Source organism: Microtus pennsylvanicus, chromosome 15 (genome assembly GCF_037038515.1).
Source record: "Microtus pennsylvanicus isolate mMicPen1 chromosome 15, mMicPen1.hap1, whole genome shotgun sequence".
In the NCBI taxonomy this organism is placed as follows: Eukaryota; Metazoa; Chordata; class Mammalia; order Rodentia; family Cricetidae; genus Microtus; species Microtus pennsylvanicus.
The window spans coordinates 29344370-29370449 of NC_134593.1; the positions used below are offsets into that span (position 1 = coordinate 29344370).

Consider the following 26080-nt stretch of genomic DNA (forward strand, 5'->3'; position numbering starts at 1 on the left):
GCCAGGATAGGGCAAGTGGACCGAGCTAGAAGGAGGGTACTGTCTTAGCCTCAACTCCTCTTTCTGCCTTTTGCCACCAGGCAACAGGTTTAGAGGCCTGGCTGCCTTCTCCAGGCCTTAGTCAGCAGGTGGCTGAGAAGGAAGCTGCCTACCAACCTAGGAGGTGCCCTGCTCAGCTCCTAAATTTAAACCCTTTCTATAAGTCCCATCCAGTGGCTAGTTGGCCTTCCCTTTGCACTCTACCCCATCTCCTGTCCCCAGGAAGGTGACCGTCTCACTGTAAGGGAACACCAGATAACAAAATGTGAGAGGGCGAAGACCCATCTTCCAGAGCCATTCCACAGCACTTCAGTCCTGAGGGACAGGAGGCGGGAAAGCTGAAGCCTACCCCACTGGTTCAAGCTGTTCAGGTCGAATGGAGCGTGGCCGTAGCCCGCAGGGAGAGCCTGCAGATTAATCGGTTGTCATTTGTGTTCATTAAAGACCCTTTTGCCTGTGTGCACAGCAGCCTCAGACACTGTCGCGGCTGCTACAGAGGTTTTTGTCTCTCTTCTCTGTGACCTAGCCTAGGTATCCAAACTCCCAGACTGCTCCGCAGAGGCGAGGCATACCCTGGAATAATTACAATGGGCTTTTATTGGCGGGAGGCAGGCTAAGGAGTCAGCAGATACCCCTTGATCCTTTTGGAGTTCTCTTCTGTCACCTGGTCCCCTTTCCTCCCATCTCCTTCTGCCCCTCGGCGCCATCACCTGGAATGGCCAGGCCCTCCTCAATGTTGTGCAAAGGTTCATTTCAACACATTGAGACTGAGGATGCTCCCTACAGGGGCTGGATGCCAGACACCTCAAGCTGCCCTGCCCCCCCCCCCCCCACTCTTCTGCCTGCCAAAAAACGCAGCAGCCAGGGATCTCTTCATATGCACCTTCCCAGGGACTACTGGCATTAAGTGGCCCTTAAGAAATGTCTGCCGAGGTTCTCCTAGGAGCTCCCCTCTCCGTGAGGTCATGCCAGTCCCCAAGCGCCCCAGACACCTCTGGGACCAGCCATGAGGTCAGGGTGGAGTTGGCTGTGTTAGCCTGAGTTGTTTTTCCTCATTGTTAATTGCCAAGCTCCCCGGGTTGGCATTTACCTGCTGGGCACTGTAAAAAGTGACACAATGGAATGAGAGCAAGCCCTGGGCCTGACTGGAGACTGCATGGCCCCAGCCCCTGGCTGGGCTCTGGGGGGCCCCATTCATAATAATTCCCTGGGCCTAGCAAACAGATCTGGTTTGTCACAGGCAGGCAGAGACATGAAGGCCCACCACACAGGTCCCAGCACAGCCATGGAATGAGAGGGTAGTGTGGTATCTGGTCATGGATGGCACCTCGGACATTTGGGACGAGGGAGACTAAACAAAGAAGGGGCTCAGCTGTAACCCTCCTGCTGCCACCAGGGCCCACGGAGAGGATGATGGCCCTCAGGACCAGGTGCTCCCACACCATCCTCTAGCCTGTATGTCCCCACTTTCCTGTATCCTCCCTCCCGTTGGTCTCTGAGGTCCCTACCTATTTGGAGAACAGGAATACCCCGCATCACGTAGGATTGTAGAAGGGGGTGCTGTGTGGGGAAGGATTATCAGAGGGTATCAAAAGCCCACAAGTACTTCACATACCTATCAAATGGGGATGGGTGACTGCCTCACCCCCAAGACTCAAAGTCCAATGTCCCTGTGTGAGTCACAGACCCTCTTCTGGCTGTCCCACCCTGTCTGAAACCAGCTTGCTTGAAAGTAGGCACCTTAGGACCTGAAGGTCAGCCAGAGTCTGTCAAGGAAAGGCTTTCAAGAGGGACAGAGCCTGGAAAAGACAGGAGAGTGGAGCCCATCTGGGACCAGAACACAGAAGTTTCCCATTGCTGCCACCAATGTCCCCTTCCTGGGTCCAGAGACACTCAGGGAATCAGGACTCTGTGGCAGGTAGTATCCAGGTTAAGCATGTGTATGAATCACCTTGGGTTGTTGAGGGATGGGGGGGGGGATTGTGTTGTTCCTTTTGATCACACTGGAAATTGAGCCTGAGGTTTCACCTACGCCAGGCAAGCATCTTACCACTGAGTTATACCCCTAGTACCCACCCCACTTTTTCCACATTTAAAAACTTTTGAAACAAGTCCCGCTAAGTTGCCCAACCTAGCCTCGAACTCACTCTGTAGCTCAGTCTAATCTTCAACTTGTGATCCACCTACCTCAGTCGCGATTATAAGCCTGCATCCCTGTGACCAGCTTTCCCCCAGTGTTCTTATTAAAAGAAACGCTGGGATTTCCTAGGCTGAGTGGAAGCCCAGGGGATGCTGTATCTCAGACAGGCTGCTGGAGACTGCACAGGCCCAGCTACTGCTCTGGTGCAGCTTCGTTTTCAAAAACAAGGGGGCTATGGGTAGTAGGCAGAAGCCAGGATCTCTGTCAGTCTTTGGGAATGACTAAGATGCAACTTTAATGGGACTTAGACTGTTTCTGCTTATTGTCACACTTTCTCACGACTATTGATTTCCCTGAGCCTCCAGCTCTTGTCAGCATCTTCTCTTTTGAAAAGTTCCAGATCCTTCTTCCTCAAGTCCCTCCCTCCCTCCTTCCTTCCTTCCTTCCTTCCTTCCTTCCTTCCTTCCTTCCTTCCTTCCTTCCTTCCTTCCTTCCTTTCCTCCCTCCCTCCCTCTTTCTTCCTTCCTTTCTTCCTCTCTCCCTTCCTTCCTTCCTTCCTTCCCTCTCTCCCTCCCTCTTTCTTTCTTTTTCCTTGCTCACAGAGCAGCCCCAGGCCTGGATCCGTGGATGGGAGGCTCAAAAGTTTGGCTTTTAGTTTCCCTTCCCAGCAGAGTTACAGAGCAAAGGCTGGCCCTGCAGTCCTCTTTACTTCTGAACCTTTGTCTAGGAAGTATCCCTTGGGCACCTATCTTCACCTTCTTGTTCTCTACTGCCAACTAGGAAATATAGGCTGAGGATGGACTCGCCAAATGGGGCAAAGAAGAGGGGGGCGGACAAAGCATAGACAGGAGTCGGTTGCTGCTGCTCTGGCTCCCCCATCCCATCCCTGAGGCTACAGTAGAAGACTCTTGATGGTCGGGTTTCTCACCCAGCTCTGTGTCCTAGCCCAACCTGTGTGACCCAACTTCAAGAAGGCCCCTCATCTCTTAGATGGGAAGTGGGGAGAACAAAGTAGCCCAGAGATTGTTGACAGTTTCTGACTGGCAGCTGAAAGGAAATGGATGGATTGGGGTGAGGAGTGAGGGATGCCTCAGCCAAACAAGGGGAAACAGAAGGTTGGCAGGATCGTGGACAAGAGGAAACTATGGGGCCAGATGCTCTGCAGGGGCAGGAAGCAATCCCAACCACCTCTGAAGCCTCCCAAGTTGGGGCATGGCACTCTAGACATGAACCTGGCTAGCCACCACTCCCTAGGGGTCTGCGGTGAATTAGGAAGCAAAAGTCTGGGTAGGGTCACCTCCTTCCAGTATGTGGGTCCTCCTTAGCTCGTCTCTCTACCTAATTCAGGGCAGGGAGGGGGATGTCAGGTGTGGGGTGCAGTCAGCAGCTAGAGACAGGGTTCTACAGGTCAGAGATGAAGCCGGATAAGAGGCAGGGCTGAAGAGTGAGTCCTTAGCTCCCTGCGCTCTAGCTGGGCTGCAGTTTCTCAAGCCCTGTTTGCTTTAGGGATTAACTGCACCCCTTTCTTAATTGCTCCCAGAGCCAGAGTACCTGCAGCCTCCTGGGGCACCCAGGGAGGAAAGCCCAGGATGACCTGATTTATGGGCCCACCTCCCAGAAGACTGCCCCCCCATACTCTCTGTACCTCACGGCTGAGGCTTACCAGCCCTTAGACCCCCTGAGCCACCTCTGGGCCTTCCCACAGACCTCTCCATCAGTCTGTTATCTCTCTCTCTCCACACTCCCTGCCACTTGTCTCGTTCCCACAGTCCAAGCTGGAGCCTAGACACCTGCCCAGCTCCTCCTATCATGCTTATACTCTGACAAATGACACCAGCGACAGTCGGCCTGGGAGGGGAATGTATATGCGTGAGGGTCACGTATCTGTGTATTAGTGAGAATGTAAGCGTAGGGGTCCGAGTTTGAGCATGCTCGTGTACGTGAGCACGTGCGTATGTGTGAGTGTACACGCGTGCACGTATGCGTGTGCCTCTTCGTGTGTTCACAGTATGTGACTATAGAGGCAAGTGTGTGAGAGACTGTGTCCTAGTTGTGTGTGAGCTCTGTGAGCGCACGACATATTGTACATGTGAGCATATCGTATTTGCTGTGTTTAAGTCTGTAGATGTGTAGATGTGAGCACCTGGGTGATATGTAAGCTGTGTGCATATTGAGTATACATATTTCTATTTATTATATTTGTTATATTTATTGTATTTGAGCATGTGCTGGGTAAGCATCAGCAGATAAGTGTGATCATACATATGTGTGTGTGTCTGTGTGTGAGAGAGAGTGTGTAGTCAGTGCAAACATGTAAACACATATGAGTGCTGTATGTATGTTAAGTGTGTTAGTAAATTGTAAATGGGCCTTTTGGGTGAGCGTGTGTGTGTGTGTGTGTGTGTAACTGAGTACATATGTGAATATGGAGATGTATGTGTGTGTACATGTATATGTGAGCACCTGTGCCTAAGTGTGTGAATACACTGTATATGTGCACATTATATGTGGACATAGGGGTGTGCATGAGTGCATGTGAGTATGCGTGCGAGTGTATTGAGCATGAGAACATTGTGACTACGAGCGCATACATGTGAGCATAGATAAATATTTAATGTGGAAATTGTGAGCATGTTGCAAGTGTGCGTGTGTGTGTGTGTATCAGTCACCAGTCTTCCTGCCTGTGACTATCTCTCCCCTGCCACTTATCCCTCAGCCCCAACCCCACGGGGACCTGATAGCCTCCTCAGCTCCCCCCACCCAGCTGCTGTGCCCTTCAAGGAAGCCAGCCCTCTGTCGCTTCTACTATCCCCCCCACCAGCCATCCCCATTTCTATCAGTTCTGAAAGGGTCTTACCACTGTTCTGCTCCCCTCAGTCACCAAGCCATGTCTGGCCAGGTTTCCACAACTCCTGCCTTGTTGCTCACTGGGGCCCTCCCTCTGATCCCCGAGGCTAGACCTCCCATTCATTCCTCAACAACGGCTCCTGCCTTGCCCCTCTGGCGTGAGCCTCCTCCAGACCTGACAGTGCCTCTGTGTTCTTCTCTGTGTATGTGACAGTGTGTGTCTCTGTGGGATGGGGGATGGGAGTGGGCAGAAGGGCCAAGGAGTAAGAGAAGAAAAGAGGCCAGGCTCAAATGGTGTCATTAGGAGATACTAATGCCCCTCATCAAGGCCTATTAATAAACATCATATACTGCTCGCTCCGCAAGCCTGGGATTAGCACAGGCCCAGCGGGACAGGCCACTGTCGCAGCTGGGTAACCTCTGAGCCCTAAGCACAGCCATTAGACTTGTGAGCGTGGCCTGGCACGGGCACTTCTTGGGCCTGTCACAATCCAAGAGCACTGGCAGCCACAGAGCCCCTCCTCCCTCCACAAGCCTTTCAGGAAGCCTCAGCAGAGAGCTCAGCTCAGTAAATGACCCTTACACTGTGGGGCTCCTGAGCTCTGTTTCCCAATCAACCCTGTGAGAAACCCCAGCTGTACATTGCCATCACTACTTAGAGGTACAGAGATTGAGACACTTGGAAATCGAGTGGCTCCTCCAAGTCACGTAGCTAATTGGTAATGACACTGGGCAAAAGTCTGGCTGGCCAGAGGTGGCGGGGTGGGGGTGGGGGGGTAGACATCATGTTGGACGCCTGAGTGGCTGTCAACTGGACGTCTCCATTTTCCTGGTCTTGTGACTCTCAAAAGTCAGACCAGGAAATATGGCTCCATAGGCAGGGCAGCAAAGTGGGCCTTCACCCTCCAAGCAAGAGGTCTCCCAGCCTCACTGCCCTTCAGCAGAGACGTTCCTGGGAAGCCGGAGCCAGCATGAACTAACTCATGCAGAAACCCTGGTGAGAAGCATGCCCCGCTGTGGTCGTCCTGTGGCCTCTCTGCGCACACACACACAAGCATGCACACACAAGCACATACACACATTCACACACAAAGTTCTAATAGAACAAACGCGGAGTCTTTTTGTAACCTTAAAGCAAAGATTACTCTTTATAGAAGAGAGGTGTTTGCAGGGGCAAGGGGTGTCCCCCAGATCCCAAGCGCACGTGTTTTGATGGAAGCAGCTGCTGATAATGGAATCTAACCACTTCCTTTCTGACCTTTGGCATAGTGAGGAACCAAAGCCAAGCTTAACCCTTATCCCCTTTTGACCTGAGGGGCAGCTCAGCCAGCTAGCTCTGATCACTGTCCTGGGATGGCAGCCTAGGATCGGTGAACTCAGGGTGCAACACCTGGTGGTAGCTTTGGCTCTCCACAGTCTGCTGTATTTCCTGCAATCAGAGCCTGGCCTCTCCCTTGCACGTCCACCCTTCTCTTGAGTTTCTTTCAGACATGCATCTGGCGATTGGCTCTAACAGGTGGCCCAGTCCGGCTTCATCTTCCACATCACTTCCATGTTCACACATCACTTACATAATGTGCTAGTTCTTTTTCTCATTGATCTGACATGAACAAATTCAGGGAGGGATTTGTCTTAGCACACGGTTTCAGGGCACACAGTCTGTCTTGATAGAGAAGGCCTGGTGGTTTAGGGAGGCTCCATATGAAGCTACGGGTCCTCAGATTTTGGTGACTTAAGAAGCAGAGAAAATGATTCAGAAGTCATGTGCATAGAACTTGCGAGGCTTGTCCCCAGTGGCCTATGGGTGTCATCTAGGTCCCATGTCCCAAAGACTCCACAAATTCCCAAGAGAGCACCACCGGCCAGGGAATCACGTGTTCAAACATACAGCCTGCAGGGGACATTGCAGACTTGAAAAATAACAGGCAGATTTCTCAGCGTAAGCTGTCCTTTCCTCTCTTCTTTTACCCACTGACGAAACAAATCACTACTCCATATCCTTCAACACCCGAAGACCAGCCTCCCTTGCGTAGTTTTCTCAGATACCCTTCTCTTCTCCTCTATTTGTATCTTCTGTCCTTTGAGCACTGCCTCCAGGCCTCAACTATTACAGACGTTCCTTTGTTAGTTTAACTGCTCCTCTGGACCATGGGCTTCAGAACACCAGGTCTCATCAGTACTTCCATGTCCAACACAGACCATCTCATTCATTCCTTCATCTTCCCATCTCTCCAGTCAGTCATCATGCCTCAGAATCAGCTCCATGCTACAGACTCATACACAGTGTCAAGCCAGCAGGTCTTACTGAGACAGCACTTACACCTCACTTGGTCTGGAACAAAGGACCAGGACCACCCATATTTTTCAAGCCCCAGAGACCCTTGACCTTGGCCTCGGGAAATGTGCCTATTAACGCAGGATACAGAGTGGTTAAGCTTTGAGCGATGTTCCTCCCATCCTGAGCCACGACTTCCTTGAAGAGTTAAATCATTCCTCTTCAGCTACACCTCACTATGGTATCTGGAGACCTAGATTTGAAGCCGAGCTCAGAATCCAAACCCAGGGATCCTGCTGTCAATTGGTATCAAGGTACCAGGCTCTGCTGCCCACCTGTTGCTCTGTTCACCAGTATTCACCATGCTATCTCTACCGCCCATGAGGGCACAGGGACATGACCTGACAAGTCTTTGATCTTGACATATGTTGAAGGAAACAAGCGTGCAAAATAATTGGCCGCCTTACACCCTGGGGTCCAGAAGCACTCAGCTGACAGGAGGCCTCAGATCTGTGTGCCTCCGTCTTCCCGTGAGCTTCCTTCCACTTGCCCCAGTGACCAAGCCCCAGGGCAAGAGCAGGCCACAGGATTAATTGACTGGGAGCTTTCCCCTTAGAGTAGGCACCATCTCCAGAGCTGGGTCTCCTCCAGGCTGGCATTTGGTGGCCTGGCAGTCACAGCCCCTGGGGATCTCAGAGCCTGGGAGCTGTCAGTGCCTTCCACTCACTTAGCCCTTGTTAATTGCAGAATACACAGATTGCTGGGTAGCACTTTCCAGTGTTGTGCCTTTCCCTGGCTCCTTTGCCACTTGGCAGCTTGCAGGCAGCTGTGCGAAACAGCAAGGAGCTTTCTCATTCTGTGCCAGTGTCACGGGGTCCATGTTTCTAGATTCTTTTTGTTGTTGTTGTTGTTTAGTTTTGTTTTGTTTGGGGTGTTTGTCTTTGCATTTTCTACCCAAGGACTATGTTGCTCATTTCACCTACCACCCTCCCCCCATCTCCTTGTGCCTTGCCTTGCAAATTCAGGGCTGATTTGATGCCCTCCGTTCTCCCTGAAATCAAAACGCAGAACTTCCCCCCTTCGCCAGAGGGAATCCCCACTCAGGCAGAAGTGATTGAATCCTCCATGGAAACGGGAAGAGGTGGATGAAGAGATTAAATCATCTCCTGAGTGCTAGAGGAACTGTGCCCTGATCCTCCACCTGAAGGTCAGGTAGCCAGAGGACCTGGAGTTCTGAACCCCCACCACCACTGCCCCCCATCCCCGGGTGGCTTGTTGCCTGTAAGCAATTACAGCAGAAGGAGGCCAGCAGACCAGCAACTCCACTGAAACCAGCAACAGCCAGGGCCCCTTCCCCCACCCACCAGAGATTCATGAACCAAATCAAGAGCCTAAGCCTTCATCTGGTGAACTTTCTGAGCAGGGGAAGCGAGAGGCCTTGGGTAGAACAGCACACAAGTGTCCCCATAAGGAGAGGAAACAAAGGGTATAGAGGAGAAGTAGAACTGACTGGGTAGCAAAGATAAGGGGAGCAACATCCCAGCCCACTGTGTGCAAGACATCCCAGGAGAACAATGATGGTGGGATACAGCCCCTGCCCTGGAGAGGCCGGGACCCCTCTATTTTCTGTCTGGCTGCATGATCTACTGCCTCCATCTTCCCATGCAGGGAGTGTGCTGAGATCAGACAACAGAATAGTGCCCTGGAAAATCAGAACATGAGTCAACAGTGGCTAGAGATAGGCAGGCAGGCAGACAGACAGACAGCCGGACAGACACACACACACACACACACACCACCACCACCACCACCACCAGCAGCTTCCAACACCATGCTTTGACTTAACCTAAGACAAATCAGCCAGAAGAATTTTAAGATGTTTTAGGTTTTCTTGGTTCCTGTGACTCTCAGTCAAGCCCCAGCTTTCCCCAAGTATCTCCAAGCTAGCTCAACAAAGGTATAGCAGATACTGAGAGAGGAGCTAACAAAAGGAAATCTCACGTCTACCAATGCAGAGAAACCTACATGCTCCCAGAGTCCAGATCCTTCTGTGTAATTAGAATCTTTGTGCTGGAGCTGGGGGTGTTGTCCAGCAGTAGAGTGCTTGCCTAGCATGCACACAGCCTTGGACTCTGTCCCTACGATAACTTACATGAATTCCGATGCCAGGCAGTCACGGGTGTACCCAGCACTGTATTGCATACACACATACATGGATGCATTCCCATCAGCATGTATGAGCACACATGCACAGGCACACTGGACCAACTTCTAAGAAACAAGAGCAAGTGCTACTCTTACATCCTGCACACATAGGGTCTTCCCTGCAGAGCAGTTTCCCACACCTCCTGCGACCACAGATTCCCCCTCCCCAGAAAAGGAGGAATGGAAAGAAGTTGTGAGAATAAGATGCTTCCATCTGTTGCCATCTGTCCTTGACACTTACGAGGGCTCCCTATCGTCCTCCCAAGTACACGGCATGAACATGCCTAAAAAGACCCCAGTCCTGCCACTCTTTAAAAAACTCATCCTTGGCTTCTCGGTGTTCCTGGGTGTCAGAAATCCAACTGCATCTACAGTGTTTGTAATTTCTATAATTATTTACTTTTTTAAACTGGCCATTTAGAAAAGTTCTTTTTGAAAATTTCAACCTGGCTTCAGATACAAAAGGGAAAAGGAGGTTTGGGCTGGGTTTGCTGGGTCTCGAAGAAGACGAGCAACACTTGGAGTCTTCCAGAGCAGGTTGGAGACAGCAGGTTGAGGGCAGCAGGAGAGGCTAAAGGTTTCAGGGGTTAGGGGGCTGGGCGCTCTCAGTGGTCCCTGATCTCTCGCAGGCACTCTTCAAAAGTGCCAGAGTGGTGTCTGTGCCCCTCCAACACCAGGTCCCTACTCAGCCCCATCAGGGTTCCTTCTTGGCCTGGCCTCTAGGGCAGCCCTGGCATTTCTCAACATCCTACTCAGGTTCTACTACAGAGTCTGGAGTCTGGACCATCCTCCAGTGTCCCAGCTTTCCAGGCCAGATATGATTTCCTATCAAGATATTTTAGCCCCAGGCCTCTAGATACATATTAGTTCGGTCTGATTTGGGTTAGTACTGAATATTAAGCCCAACACTCCACACATGCTAAACACCCCATTCTATTGAGCCACACCCTCATCCAATGCCTGTGTATTTGCTAAGGGATAACTGAAAACTATGCTTACCAGTGGAGCAATGGGGCTGTCTAGACGTCATGAAAAGGCACAAGGCAATAATATGGGCTAAAAGGCCTGAGCCATTGATCAGTCAGTCTCGGGAGTCCCAGGGTCCCTCGCTTGCTCAGCATTCTAGAGCTCTCCCACTCAAATAGCTTGGGACAATTTGTTTAGCCTCTCTGGGCTCCCAATTTCCTCAGCTTTTAGAGTTTGACTCCTTTACTGATGTTGATCCCATAGTAGGAATTTCAGCCCCTCCGGAACTAACCTGAGGAGGGGTTATCGGACCAGTGTGAGTCCACTCACTGCATATGGATCCACAGCCTTCATGTCCTACCCTTCCTGCCAGCAAGAGTAGCATCTGCCTGTAGGACCAGCTTTGGCCACCCCAAGTGGCTTTAACTGTCCCGAGCACCCAAGTCAAACACAGGTGCAGAGAGGTAACAGAGGAGGCAGGGAAGAAGGGCAGAGGGCATGATGCCGGAAGCCCAACCCAAGGGTTTGCGTCCAGCCTTTGCCAAGCGGCCCTGGTGAGTGAGAAGATATTCCCAAGGTCTGAGCAGGGCTTCAAGTCAGACTTTCCACATGGGCCCAGCTCTGATTCCACAACAGCAATGCCCTGACCCAGATCATATGTCTCAGCCTCCACCCTCACTGCTTCCCTGCCCTCCCTGGAGGAGAGAAACCCGTTTATTGCTCTGGGTGGTACCCAAGCCCATGGGGAATTGAAAAGAAACAGCCGGCCAGGTTGCTATTGTTTGGTTTAAACAAACCACTGGCGGGCTGCCTTGGAGAGGAATAAGGCGGAGGCCAGAGAAGAGAGAGCAGGGCTGCTGGACGGGGCTTCCCTGCCTCCTCCCCAGTTTGCTGGGGTAGTCGAGCGAGCTATTTTGGGAGACTGCTTCTCGGCTTCCTTTGGGTCTTGACCTCCCCTTCTGGAAGGGACAGACATTGAGGAGAGAAGCCTCTGGGCTCCACACCTCCATCCTCTGCCTCGGCATCTCAGCTTCTGGTCACATCTGGGTCTGATGCCAGCCCCAGACAAGTGCCAGGCCCCAGAGCAGAGGAACTAAGAGACTGCACTGAAAGAAGTGCCAGGCAGGCTACAGTGGGCATCAGTGCGAGGGCCTGGATTTGAGGGCTACCCAGGCACATCTGAGGCTGCAGGACCAAGGGTGGGTAGACGGAGGGGGAGGGAAGGAAGGGAAGAAAGAGGATCCAGAAAATGAGATGCAGCAGACTTACAGTGTAAGATTCTGCCCTTCTAGCCTCCTGCCCCTTCACCCCACTGAAAATGACCTAGACCTAGTGGAACCTAGAGAAGGAACACAGGCAAGGAGACCCACAGTGAGCAGTGGGCAAACATAGCCTAAAGCAGAAAGAGGTCAGATCCCTGCCCAACCCCCATCAGCAATCTGCCTAGATCCTAGAATGACCAATCAGCTAACCGCGGTACAGTCCTCACCTCCCCCAGCCTCCCTCTCCCCCACCACTCTTCCACCCTGCCTCCACTTTCAGGGACTAAGAGGCATAGACTGCCCCAGGAAGGACTGGGTGGAAAGGGGGACAGGGCACAGTTAGGTGTTGGCAGAATCAATTAAGAACCACGCTAATCACCATCATTACGGCTATAAAAACCCCACACCTAGGGCCCTGGGGGCTCCCTGGCATGGCCTGGGGCCCCAGAGCTGTGGCACAGACCCAGGGGCCTGGCTCCAGTCTCTTTCATCTAAGCATCCACCAGTCCTGCAAAAACAATAATTAGCACCCGCCTCCGGGAGCAACTCATTATCCCACAGACACTGAGTTTGGAAGGAAGGAGGGCAGAGAGAAGCGGGGAGAAACTGAGGCCAAAAGGACTGCCCGGAGGAGCTGCAGCTAAGTCTAGTCAAGCAGTCCACCTCCCAAAATCCTCTCGCAGAAACAGCACACCCCTCCTCCATCCTGCTTCCAGAGAAAAGTCAGCTGCTAAGGACAGTGTAGGGGTGGGGGGTGCTGGAGCATGGCAAGGGTCAGCTTTTGCCATCACTGCCCAGGAAGTAATCCACAGTATTTCCGTCTCTCCTTCCAGGGTGCTGACCTAAAAGCTGGGAATATTCGGGGCAATGTGATAACAGGTGAGTGGATCCCTCCAGCCTCCTTTCTCCAACCAGGGCATTAATGACAGTCCTAAGAGCAACCGTGACGCTAATTCACAATGTACAAATACCAGCTACAGAGGTTACCTGCAGTCTAGGTCACTGATATCCAGGTTAATTGGATTGGAGGGGGGAGTTGGGGGGGAACAGGGGAGGTTGTTTTTTGTTTTGTTTTTGAGTCAGGGTCTCATGTATCTCAAGATGGCCTCAAATTCAACATCACTCAAGAATTATCTTGAACTTCTCATCCTCCTGCCTCTATCTCCTGAATTCTGGGATTGTAGGCATATACCACCATGCTCGGTTTCTGCCATGCCAGTGGTGGAACCCAGGGCTTCAAGCCTGCTAGGCAAGTTGTCTACCAACTGAGTCATATCACCAGCCCCAAGGTCTACTTTTAAAGAAGCTCAGACTGGAGCAGGAGCTGGGGGTGGAGGGCGGCTCCCCTTTATCATGAAGCTAGAAAGGCAAGAAGCCAGCCAAGGGTCTAGATGGTGGGAGGACACTCACGACAAAATTTCCCAGTCCCCTTCCTTCTGAGGTCCCCACCCTCTAGATGTCCCTTAGATGCTATTTAAAGGGGATACTCAGGGGGTGAGTCGGCCACAGACAAGAGACTAAAAGACAAATGGTCCCACACAATCCATGAAGCAGCATGAGCAGGCATCGTGTGGGCCAATTCCAGCTTCACTTCCTGGGGACCCAGGCTCACTTCTCAAAATCTCAATCTCCTGATAAACATGGACCTAACCAAGGCCTGGGTGGAAGGAAGTTGTCATTTATATACCTAGCCAACATGTGGGGAACCCACTCTCAAATCTTTACTTCTGGAGGTTTTGAATGGGGAAGGTTTCTTCAGGAAAGCCCTAGTAAGAGGGGTAAGGGTAAGTCCCCATCTCCCTTGAGAGTAAACCCGTAATTCTAATTTCAGGTTTGTCCATGCAGAATTTTAGCCCACCTGTCTTTGGTCATGAGGAATATACCCTCCTCAAGGGCCTAGTAACCCCTGAGTCCACCAGCCTGGCCAGAAGACACCCATTACACCTGCCTTCCACACACCCGTGTGTGCATCAAGTGACAGCCATTTTCTACTCCCCGTACTCAGAAGTCTTTTGTAACCCTAGAAGTGTTTGAGAGGAATTTCCATTTACCCAAATTCCAAAGTTTCAAAGCAGCCTCAGAGCATTGGGATGCCACCACCTGCCCCCTTGTAAACCCTGAACCACACAAATGAACACAGCTCTCAGCACACCCTGCTCTCTTCCTTCAGCACACACACACACGTATACTCACAATCTGATCTGACCCTGAACCATACAAATGAACACAACAACACAGCTCTTGACACACCCTGCTCTCTTCCTTCAGCACACACACACACACACACACACACACACACACACACACACACACACGTATGCGCACAATCTGATCTGCAACGGGAAAGATGAACAGTTAGGAAATCCCCTGGCTCTTGGTATGCTGGTGGCCCCGTGGCCGGAAGTATACTATGAGAAATGCTTCCAACAGTTCCAAACAGTCAGTCCCTCTTTTGTTTCATGGCTAAGAGAGGAAAGGGGGAAGAGGGAGGCCATGAAGAACTAGTGTTCCCACCCACCAGTGTCCCCTTGCAACCATGCCTTCCCTCCCCCCCATCCCCAACCCAGGAAGATTCTTGGCTCCAGCTTTTATACCCTCTTTGGAAAGGGAAAAGGGGAGAAGAAGTTGAGGAGGGGCAAAGCAGCCTTGGAAGGAGTTCCAGCTTAGAAGGTCTAGGCCAGGCCAACCAAGTCCCCTGTTCTGCATAAGCAAAAGAGGAGGGATAGCGTCACCCTAAACTCTTACCTCTCCCCCAAAACATCCAACCTCCGAGAGGGAGAGTGGAAGGGAGGGGACCTTCATCCCAGCTTCTGCAATGCCTATGAGCAGCCCTGTTGAGCTCAGTCCCACCCATCCTGGGAATCACTTCCAGATCCTCCCAAACCAGCCAAGAAACTGGCTTCTTCAGGGATTGATTTCATAAGGAAATGCTAGGGAAAAAAAACGTGTAATCAAAACACACTGCCAGACACATTCATGGGGAAGATGGGTTTCTCTTGAGGCAGGAAATCCATCAGGATAGACTAAAACAAAAACAAGATACCACCAACTCCCCATCCACTGGCACAGAATGGCCTGGGAGTCTCAATCCTTCATGCTAATCTGAAGTCCCACTACCAATAACAGCACACCTACCTATCCCAAACAGAGACCTTAAACACACTGAAGGGGAGATCCCACCAAGCATAAGTTCTAACGGGGGAGGGAGGGGCACAATAGGTGTAACTTCATTTGGGTGACCCTAGGAAGGTCGCCAGGGATGGAACAACACAGATGATTCTTCTTTAAAGCATCCAGGCGGTGCTGTAAGCGGGAACTCCACCCTGTGTGGCATGATGGTGCATCCACCTGTATCTCTGGTCCTCTTCCCTATAGACTACCAGCCTCCTACCCCACCACCAACCACTGGCTTGCACCGCTATCAGTTCTTCGTCTATCTTCAGGGAGACAGGGCCATCTCCATCCCCGCCAAAGAGAACAGAAACCGAGGTGAGCCCATCTGCACCTTCGCACCAAAGCTAGGTTGGATTCTGGGACAAAACTAAAGTTGGGGATCTTTATCCTGAACTCCCACTTCCACCCAAGAGCCTTGAAGGCTGGGGGGGGGGTCAAAGGGCAGTATGTCTTAGGGGTGAATTGATTGGTATGAATGTCCTAAAGGAGGTGTTGACTTCAGATGTGGTCTCCCAGAAGTAAACACATCAGCCAAGGAGCGCCCCCCAAAACTTGACATGGCATGTATGGGCAACTACCCTACAACACCTCAGCAGATAATTGTGCCCTATAATTGAGGCCAATCTGGGCAAGAGTACCCTGGAATGCCACCCTGCTGGTCTGTCTTCATTAGTGGTTAATTGCCTGGTCTGCCTTACCATCTCAGTGATGGGGCAAAAGATGTCCCCAGCCACGCCCCTTCCTCAACTTCTCTGAGCAATTCTCCTCAGACCCAGGAGAGGACACATTTCCATAGCCTTCCTGTGGCTAACCTGCCTGTTTGGCCTCAGTCATCATGCCAATGGGGCTCAGAAGCTTCCTGGACAGACTGCGGGGAGCTCGCTTGTAAGCCTCAGATTTCTCCTCGAGAAATGGGTAATACAGCGATCGCTGTGTACTCTGTCACCTACCAGGTTTCGGAAGAGGGAAGGTCCTGCAGAAGCCACAGGGGACAGTGTAAGAATCATAAACACAAAGGGCTCAGGCTGTACAAAGATGAGTGGGAAGGCAGACGTGGGCAGCCATTTCCTCTCCCCCAGTGACCCCAACTAACTTCCACCCACTGGGAAACCAGCACAGGTATTGTCCCATACCCTGTGCCTGAGGCTCCAGAGGTAGGAGCTGAAGCCCAGAATGGGACTGGCATGCTGGTGGAGCCTTTTAGATGTGTGCCGAGCAGGGGCCATCAATCACAAAGGACTCGGCCCCTGGAGCCAAGACGGTACCACTTTTCCACCCATGAACCCTCCTAGGTGCCTCCAGCCCCTTGCCAACATGTGGGTCTGTTTAAACAGCTCTGTCAAGGACACACTTTTAAATCTGGGTACCAAGCAGGAAGAAAGGAAAAAAAACAAAACATGTCTTGACCAGACCAAAAGAAGTCCCGTGTTTTCCCCAGCCTCCTGGGTACCCATCTTACCAAAATGGTAGGAAGCCACCAAGGTTCTGTAGCTGCAAGGTGCCAGGAGCTAACGCCCTCTGCACACTTCCCACTCATTCTGTGCAATTCTTGTAGGGTAAGGCAGTGCCTCAGCACGCTACCTTAGACTCCAGGAGCCCAACACCAGTGCCTTAACCAGGAAAATGCTCTGAACAGGCTCAACAGGATGGAAGAACAGCGGCAACGGGGGCAGGAGGGGAGGGGGCAGTGTGTGCCCAAGCCGTTGCCTTGCTCTGCTGAGACAAGGCACCAGAGATAGGACTTAGCCTAACATCCGTGAAACGCAGTGACTCAAGTGCTCGGCAGAGACTGCCTCCTAGGACAGACAGCAAGGCCAGAAAACGGCATATCTATGAGGCTGAAAGCACTGTTAATCGCTCTGGATCTTTACCTGAATCAGAATTCCTTACACACACTCAGCTCCTCGCGTGCATCTGAGCAGAATAAGGCTCCTGTAGTTTTCATGGCTACCAAAGGTTCTGGTCCTACCATGCAGGTACCTTTCATGTGCCTAGCCTTGTGCCAAAAGAAAACAGTCCCAAAGCCCACAGGATTTTCCCTGCCCTCAAGGAGCTGACAGTCTGGTTTGGAACTGATTAAATAACAGCGCAGAACGGCTTATAATTAAGTCCTTAATTGCGTTGTTCTGACTCTGGGGACACAATAATACCATGTGGACTGGGGGTTGGTCTCGTCCCTTCCCGGGGTCTCTTTCTCTACAGAACAGCACCCCTCTTCTCCCAGGTAGAGGACAAAGGTGTTTCGCTGTGGGGTGAGGAAGCCTTGCTTCTACTTTCTAACTGGTAATAATCCTCTCAGGGCCTCAGTTTCCTCTCCAAAAAGATGAGGTGCTCAGAGGTGCTACCAACATCCAACCTACCAACATCTTGCCCTGGGGCTTCATGGAGGAGTGGAGTATAGATTGGGCCCTGCAGAAGATCTGAACTCTTGAGTGAGGGAAGACAGAGCTCGTGGTCGTGGAAACCAAAGATGCAAAGTTGGCCATTTGTTGTTGTAGTGGTTTTCAAGTGAGAAAATAGGAAGCAAGCTGGGAGGCAAAGGCAGGTGGATTTGTGAGTTCGAGGCCAGCCTGGTCTACAAAGCAGGTACCAGGACAACCAGGGCTGTTACACAGAGAAGACTTGTCTTAGAAAACCTAATTAATTAATTAATTAATTAATTAAAGAAACAGAGGAAATGTCCACCAGAAATGTGGCGTTCGTGGGCAAATCCCAAGAAGTCAGTGGAGATTGTTTGTGGGAGAGGAAGCACACGAAAGTGGCTCTTTAGAAACAAGCAATCCGAATCATCAGAGAGAGGGGCAAGAGACCACCAGAGGTATGAAGACATGAGGCAGTAAGAGGCCAGCAGAGATGGACCCAGGGCGATTGCAAAAGCAGAAACTGTTTGTGGTCCTTGCGTAACTTAGAGTGTTGAGAGCCCGGTACACTCTGCACTACCTGACAGTGCTTAGGAACTCACAGAGCCCTAGGCAAAACCAACACTCAGGTCAGGGCATAGGGCCCTGCCAATGAACACAAGCCCCAGGGCTTGCCTTGATCTCATTTTCTGTCCATAGGACTAGAGCCATGAGAAAGGTAGGTAGGCTAGAAGCAGATGCTGTGTGTGCCCCCGCCCCTCGCAGAGTGAACAGGCAGGGACAGCTTCTAGAGGCTGAAGGGGAAAGGTAAAGCTAGCTCTAGGAGTTAGGCAAAGGGACATCTAAGAAGACAGCTGGCTGAGTCGATGAGCTAGACAACTAGAAGAAACGTTTGCAAAGCCGTTTTGAAACCCAAGTAACCGAAAGGTCCCCAGTGTGAAGCCGGGGACAGTTCACTTAAAAAATAAATATATCAAAGTAGAGCCAATTGTGTTCTATTCCTACTCAGGGCCTGGTCCTCTTGGGGACTCATTTGTGACAGGCTGAATGTGGCAATGGGTTGCCACTGAACCTGCCATGACTAGTAACAAGTGGCAAGTGGCATTGCTCAAGGCGAAGAGGGTGAAACCCTTCTCAGGATTCCGCTCTGTCCAGTGACTCAGGACAAATACATGTCCTCAGAGAATAAGGACATCGCAACACTTAAGCTCTCTCAATTACTGTGTGACCTTGCACCTCGCACCCTACACCTCGATTCCTATCTCATCGAAATGGAATGGATTATCCCACAGTGGAATGACCTGGAAATCCTGATTTCCTGTACTCTTCTCGCCTGAGTTCTGCCACACAAATGGGAGTGTTGACCAGACTGGAGTGAAGGGGGCAACTCCAGACATTTCTAAGTGAGGTTTCCACAGGGAGGATCTAGAGGGGCTCGAGGTACCTGATCTGCTTAGGAAGTTCTGTGATATCGTGATGCCAGTCCTGTGCCACGGCCCATCCTCTCTTGCCATGACTGCCCAGTGCCCTCCGCACTCCCAGGACAATGCCTCATGCTGAGCTGTGCACAAAATTGTGCCCAGTGCCGACAGGACAAAAGAGAGCTGTCAGTCTCGCTTCCCTTGGATGTGTGTGTCGCCCTGGTATAGCCCGAGAACTGGAGCACACAGAACACTTTGAAGAAGGTACTGACAAGGGCAGGTCATTTTTCACTGACATCATCCCAAAGGACACGCGTTGCCCTGACTTGGAGCTCAAGGCGACTCTAGCCAAGGATGTAATGGACTTTCACTCTCTGCATCCCAGTGGACTATCCCGTCCTACATATCTACCCACACACGCACGCACCCTAAACATAGCCTCGGCTGATCTGTGGTTCTCCATGGTCTCCCCACACACTTTTCCATAGCAGCAGCCTTAGCCACTTCCATATACTAAAGGAGCCAACTGATCCCATGGCAGTCCCCTCACCAACCCCACGCCCCACAACACACAGATTCCTAGGAGCCCCACATGTTACCCATCCCTGTTTACCAATCTAGATGGGCCAGCTCCCCTCCCCCTACCTGGACTGTTCCCCGGCATGCCCCAGAGTAATCCAGGGCTGTCTCCTCTCAGCTGAGCCTTGCCTCCACTCTCCTGCCAGGGTGCCCTCACTATGTCGGCTCTCCTAGTGCTCTGTTGTGCCCAAGCATCCGCCTGGGTCTCTTCAGAGTTAGTGAATACGGCTCTGCTCACATCCATCCTGCTTCCATCATGACACTAGAGATTCCTTGAGAGAAGAGGTCCTTCCTTTGATCATCCTACTGTGGCCTCCAAGTCACCGTGCGTGCACGCATGTGTGCCTCTGTGTGTGTGCGTGTGACACACCCACATATACACATTTGCAAACCATTCGCACACATATCTGCACGTTCTCACACCTCCATGTCCACATACACACCCTGTCAACGTCCTTCAACACCTGAGGAGGCAGCGTCTCTATGAGTACTTATGCCCTCAAATGACAACCTCTACATCCACATCCGCCCCATCCAACCCCAGGTCAGCAGGCTGCCCTCTCTGCCAGCTGCCCTGTCTTCTGTGACATTTTCCTTTGCCCCACCATGTCAGGAGGCAGGATAGTGGCTGACATCCCCTGAACGGCTGAGGAGAATTGAAGTCCACGATAAAAGATCCACAGTAACAGCGGGCCAACCTTCTCCTGGCAGATGGCTCTTGACACTGGCACCAACACACTCAACACCGCGCTCTCCCCTCCAGATCACCAGACTTTGGGGCATGGGTGTAGGGACACACAGGAAGTAACTGTATCTTGTCCTGAGCCCCAAAGGGGGTCATCTTACACAAAATGACCTTCTTGCCTTTGACTAAGCGTCAAACTCCTAAAGAGCTATAGTCTTCACTACACTGCATCTAAGCCACTGGCCCTCAGTTGTCACAAGCCACACAAGTCCTCGTGTGTGGGGGAACATAGAAGGACTTGGCAGTCATTTGGTAGTAGCAACACCTGGCTGGGATTTGTGGTATATCTGGGGGTCTCAAGATCTATGTTCTATGATATGACAGATGGCATGCCACCACGTGCTCCAGAAATCACTCAAAGGCCACAAGTCCAGGATGGGGCCGCTGTGAGAGTTACCACCCCAGGGACCTTCGGTGGGAAAGCTCACCTGTTGCAAAATGGGATGAAAACGGCAAGCGGGAATGGTTATGGTCTGAAGCTGCACAGCTGTAAAGAACTCCCCAGCACACAGGCATCTGGATTCCAGGGTCAACGAGGAGGAACAGGCATGGGCCTGCCATACAATGGCTCCTAAGTCTTGCTTTATGGGTCTGAACACCTGTGGAGCTCTCTGCATGAATGAGACAGGGCCATGGTAGGGCCACGGGCCTTAAGGCAACAGAGCCCCAAAGCAAAGGCGGTGGTGGTACTCAAGGCTAGGAGGGACCCCATTTTGCCTGTAGGCAAAAGCTAAAGCTCAGAGGAAGTTGGGGAGTATGAAGGGAAGAGGCTCAAGAAAAAAGGGAGGTCATATCTGGAGAACAGCCCCACCTTCAAACTATTACCCTCCAGCACATACACACAGACAGACACAAACACACACATGCCCGCAGACCCACTACAAAACAGCTCAACCCAACCCCCCCATGACCTCCCACAGCGGTTCACCTGGCCTGGCCCCAGAATCCCCCAGGGCCTAGCCCCTGATCCCATCCCGCTGTGGGCTTGTGTGGCAGACAGCTCTCTTTTGCCTCTGTAGGTCACCACCCACCTGGCAGAGCTCGGTACCTCTGGGATCCTGGCAGGCACCCAGCTGGGAACATCCTAGGCAGAACACAATCAGGCACCCTGTCCAGGAACTCCCTGAAATTTCTGTAGGCCCAAGGTGGATCCCTTGGAGAAACAATGTGTGCTAATCAGCCTAAACATTGTCCATTCAAAGCAAAAGAGGACACGTAGATCATGGAGAACCCACGGATAACTCCCAAATTCCAGCCAGCCATTGCTACCACCAAATACAGAAACTGGTGAGGGCTAACCTGGCCACTGAATTCCTTCATCTCGCTCCCTTCTCCATCACTATCCTTGGCTACAAGATGGAAAGAGGCCCCAGTGCCCCCTGGCTGAACGATGAGAAATCCCCTCATTCTCCAGATCTCCTGGGTTCTCTTCTACAGAGTTTAGAGACAGCTCCTTGCCGCAATGGGCCCTGCCCGGCCTCCCTCCTGTCCATATGGACCAAAGTCTCAGGTCCCAGTGGTCCCTCTATCCCTAAGCCTCTCAAGCCAGCGGGATCAGCCACTCAGCAAATATACTTCTCCAGAAGTAATTGGATGTGATGGAACGAGGGCTTTTCAGATCCTGGGCAAAAGTCTCTGGATGTCATTTAATGGCACAAAAAATAAAAGGTTCAGGCCTCCCGCCTACCACCGCCAGGACATCATTAATCTCTGTGGAAGACATCAGCACTTCTAGCGCTGCATCCAGCCCTGGCGAGCCAAACAAATTACAGACCTGAGCCAGGCTCTCCATAGGGTAGTTATTAGGTTGGACTTGAATTTGTGTTGTTTTCTTCAGAGCCCCCATCCCCTGCTGTCCCAAAAGGGAGAGTAGATAGAGCAAGGCCAAGGCCAGGAAAGGGGCTAGACACCTTGGTTAGATACAAGTTGCTTGCCTTGGGACTCGGCGGGCAGCTAAGAGCCAGGTGTCTAGGTCCCTGTATGAACTGACCGGAACAGGAGGCCAAAGTCAACAGCTAAGAACCTGGTCTTTCATTCTCTGCCTTACCTGAGTGGGAGCTGCCTCCCTCAGCCTCCTAACCCCACATCCCAAAGCTGAAAGGACCAAATGGAAAGTCAGATGAGAACTGTATCTCACCATAGCAGATGGCTGTTGAGCACCGACCTATGATGGCTGGAAATCCGAGAGTGGGCTTGCTGCAGGGTCGGTGAGCATCAGTCAGGAGTCGGCTACAAAGCTGTGCTACTGGACAAGGCCTCCTTGACCAAGGCTGATTTAATGCAATGTTCATGAGGTGACCAAAGAAATTCACTGAGGTCAGGAATGAAGCTAGAGAAAGAGATGAAGCAGCTCTCACCACCTATGCCTGGGAGAGGCCCAGGGAGGCCCTGCCTGTGTTACATAAATGGGGCAAGCACTGAGATTCTCTTCACTCGGGGTGGACAAACTCTAGGAGATGAACTGCTCATCTTATTCCCCTGAAGCCTGCGGATGATATACGCGCATGCGCAGCTGCCACTTCCAAACTGCAAAAGCCTGCTGCAGAGTTCCAGGATCCAGAATGGAGAAAGTGACCCTCGACATCTACCACCAAGGCCATTCCAAACCTGCAAGCCATGGCATTCCCTGGGAGTGAAACTCAGAGGACTAGTCCCTCTCCTGGATGCTAAAGGGAGGATCCTTCAACTATCCTAACCTTGATGTCTAGTGTGGGGGGTCAGGCATCGAGTGTGGCTCAGATTCCTCTAGGCTTTAGATAGGCGTTCCTCGTGCTCCCTGTCCTGCCTGCCCCCCAGGCCCCTTCCACAACCAAGTTAACATCAGCACCTTGGCCAACCCCTTCTCCATCAGCTCTTAGCAGAAGCAGTGGCCTCTCCACAAAGCTGCTACAGCCGCTTCTGTGGGATGAAAGGAGTTGCCCTAGGGTTGTGCAGAGACCAAACTGCAGGTGATCTGTGTGGCTCTGCAGCAGGAGTACCAACCAGCCTCTGAGCGCTTCCCTCCAGGCAGCTCAGGATGTAAACACCAGAGGCCGCACTCTCCACCCTGCCCCGTCCCTAGAAGAATCCTGAGGGCTACCAGGGTAGTGGCCCCGCCCTCTTCCTGCAGCTCCGAGACAGAGCAGTGCCCTACAGGAAGGGGCTTTCCTCTGAGCAGTGACCACAGAAGCCACAGCTCTCCATTTCTCTCCACATGCCCCCGAGGGCCTGACTCACCCCTCTTCCTTCTAGAGCTTGCTCTGGGTCAGTTCCTCCAGTCCTCTGTGGCAGGAAACAAGTGGGGGTGTGCAAGGGGTCCCTGCTGAGCCAAAGGAAGAGACAGCAGGAGACTGGCCCAGGTCCTGGCTTTGCGGAGCTGCTGCCCAAGCTGCTGAGAGCCACAGGGTTGCTACAAATATGGTCACAAGGGACCTAACTACCACAGGACACTCTGAGCTCATACAAAAGACAGCTCCTCATGAGGGGAGCCAGGCCTCTCTCGGGGACATAGGGGATTTCTTTCTACCAGCTTGCTCTGATCTCGTGATGGGTTTCAATTCCCTCATTGCCACCCAGACTCCTGCCTGTCATATTCAGTGAGGAAAGAGGAGAGCCACCTTGTCCCCTCATCCCTGCCACACACTACTTAACCCAAGATCCCTTCTCTGGCACACACACACACACACACACACACACACACACACACGTGCGTGTGCACACTGGTGGGGGGCGAGGAGGCATGCATGCCCATGCACACAGAGACACACGGGCATGTGCTTTCCAAGGGCCAGATTACCAAAATTTCTTTCCAACCCTGGGGTACAGGGGTTCTTGCCAGGCACCATGTGCACAAAAGAACAGTGACACAAAGCCGCACCGTGGAATTGCCCAGTTTAGTCAGAACCTAACTATGGGCCAAGCCAGCAGGCAGCAATCTCGGCCACTTTTCCAAGACAGTCAGATGAGCACTAACTCTTCAGCCCTTGAGACTCCGTCGAACACGCAGTTACTGAGTCGGGCTGAAGGAACCTTGCAAGGCTTTGTATCCCCATCCTGGCACCCCATCCTACCCCCTCCCATCTGTGAGCCGAAATAATCGCAGTCCTCCACGTTAGAAGTGACATGAAGTGATGTATGTACTTCTGTGATAACACCAGGCTCCTAGGAAACACTACAGGGGTGCGCTCTTATCGTTACTGTTTGCATTATCATCATCATAGCTTTGGGGAGCTGGTATTATAAAAGTGTTCCGGTCCTCCAGAAGATCTTTGAAACATGAACCTCACCTGGGAGGGAGGGGAGGTAAGCCGAAAAGAAACCTGTATGTACTTCATCTCATTTTCATTATAAAAGCGGTTGTGGCTCTAACTGAGGACCACCAATGGCCTATGACTCTAAGGTGAGGCTGTGCAGGGACTTCCAGGCTATTGTCCATCTGGATCTCAGTGACACCTGGCCTCCACACACCATGGCATGTTGGCCACTGCCTGTCTGTACTCTGGACGAGGCCTTCTTTGGGGTTCTGCCACCCAAGAAAGATGTCTTGAGTGAGCCTCTCACCCTAAAAGAATCAAACACTGTGGGGCACATGTGAATCACAGTTATCCAAATAAACAGGAAAAGAAAAAAATTAGCAGAAGTATACTCCATGAAGTAGGTGGAGATGGCATACAGCAAATTACTTGTTATCTGAAGTCCAAACCTACCCGTTTGTGGAGCTATACACAAGACCCCTTCACTCTCGTCTCAGGAGGTCCACCTTGTTGGGTTGACACTCCCTCAGAAGAGACCCCCTCTGGCCTAGGCAGTGAGTAGGACTCTCCAGCTCCAGGCAGGGGGCGTATCTCCCATACTTGATCCCCATGGAGGATCTGAGGACAGCCCTTCTCCCTTCACCTCAAGGAGGAGCCCTGTTTTGTAGCCATGTGCTTGAGGCTGAAGGGGAGAACACTGTAAGAAAGGCCATAGGCTCTCGCCAATCTCAGCCCCAACAGCTAGGGCAAGAGGGTGTGATAAACAGTATCCATGTGTCTGCCGATTCAGAAGTAAGAAGATCTTCAAGAGGAGGGGGTGGGGCGTTCAACAGCCATCTGCTGACACTCTCTACTTGGGGTGAGAAGGTGGCAATGTATATTAAATAAAAGACCCTTGGGAAGGAAACCCAAGGTAGCTTTAACTCACTGAGCCGTGTCACCATCACCCTCTAGCAAGCAGGCATCTGTCACATGTTAGGGGCTCTCCAAACATCCAGACCCTCCTAAAGCTAGGGCCCAGAAGATTCCTTAGGCAGTATGTACTCCCTAGCTCAGTGACCAAGGGTACCTACCTCTGTCCATTCAGACCTGAGCACCCCCTGTCAAGCCATCTCAAGTCTGTGGTTATCTCTAACTGTCTCTCTGTGGTCTGTCTGCCTTTTCTAGGTGCTTGGAGACTGCAGACTTTTCTGCAGAACCACAGGCTGCAGAATTACGAAACATGCACCCAGTTCATGACTGAACATGATGGGGAGTTTACACCACCGGATTATTGAATGAACAAGGCCAAAGGCAAGTTCAGTGAAAGATAGAGCTGTCCACTGAGCTGAGAACTTTACCTTCCAGGTGTGTGCCCATGTCATGTGATTCACTACAGACGGTCTGGAGACAGAATCTCCTCTTGGTATCTTCCAAATAAAAATAAAAATAAAAACAAAAACAAAATACACAAAGAAAGGAAAGAAAAACAAAGTTACCCAGGGCTTAGCAATTTGCTTCCTAACCTGCATTCCTTTCAAAATCAACAAGGGAAGAAGGGCTGAGGAGATGGCTCAGTCAATAAAGAGCTTGCCTTGCAAGCATTAGGAACGGTGTTGGGATATCCAGAACCCACGTAAAAAGCTCCGTAATGGGAAAACGGAAATCAGAGGCAAGCAAGTTCCCCAGAGCTCACTAGCCAGTAGCCTAGGCTACTTGGCCAATATCCGGGTCAATAAGAGACTGTCTTAGTTGGACAGTAGTGGCCCATACTTTTCTTTAATCCCAAGAGATTTGCAGAGGTGGGCAAATCTCTAGGACAGCCTTGTCTACAGAGTGAGTTCCAGAAAAGCCAG

At 51.7% G+C, this 26080-nt stretch overlaps 1 protein-coding gene across 3 annotated transcripts in view; it reads left to right on the forward strand.

Annotated features, from left to right (window-relative positions):
* Positions 1–25782, forward strand: part of Pebp4 (phosphatidylethanolamine binding protein 4) — a 221428-nt gene extending 195646 nt beyond the window's left edge. The window contains exons 5-7 of one of the 3 annotated variants that reach the window (XM_075949160.1): positions 12568–12613; positions 15110–15223; positions 25413–25778. In XM_075949160.1, the coding sequence (XP_075805275.1) occupies positions 12568–12613; positions 15110–15223; positions 25413–25522 (270 nt within the window). In that variant the 3' untranslated portion in view covers positions 25523–25778. Of the gene's footprint in view, positions 1–12567; positions 12614–15109; positions 15224–25412 lie in introns of all 3 variants that reach the window. The other 2 variants (XM_075949159.1, XM_075949161.1) reach the window with 2 other exon arrangements.
* The last annotated feature ends 298 nt before the right edge of the window (positions 25783–26080 follow it).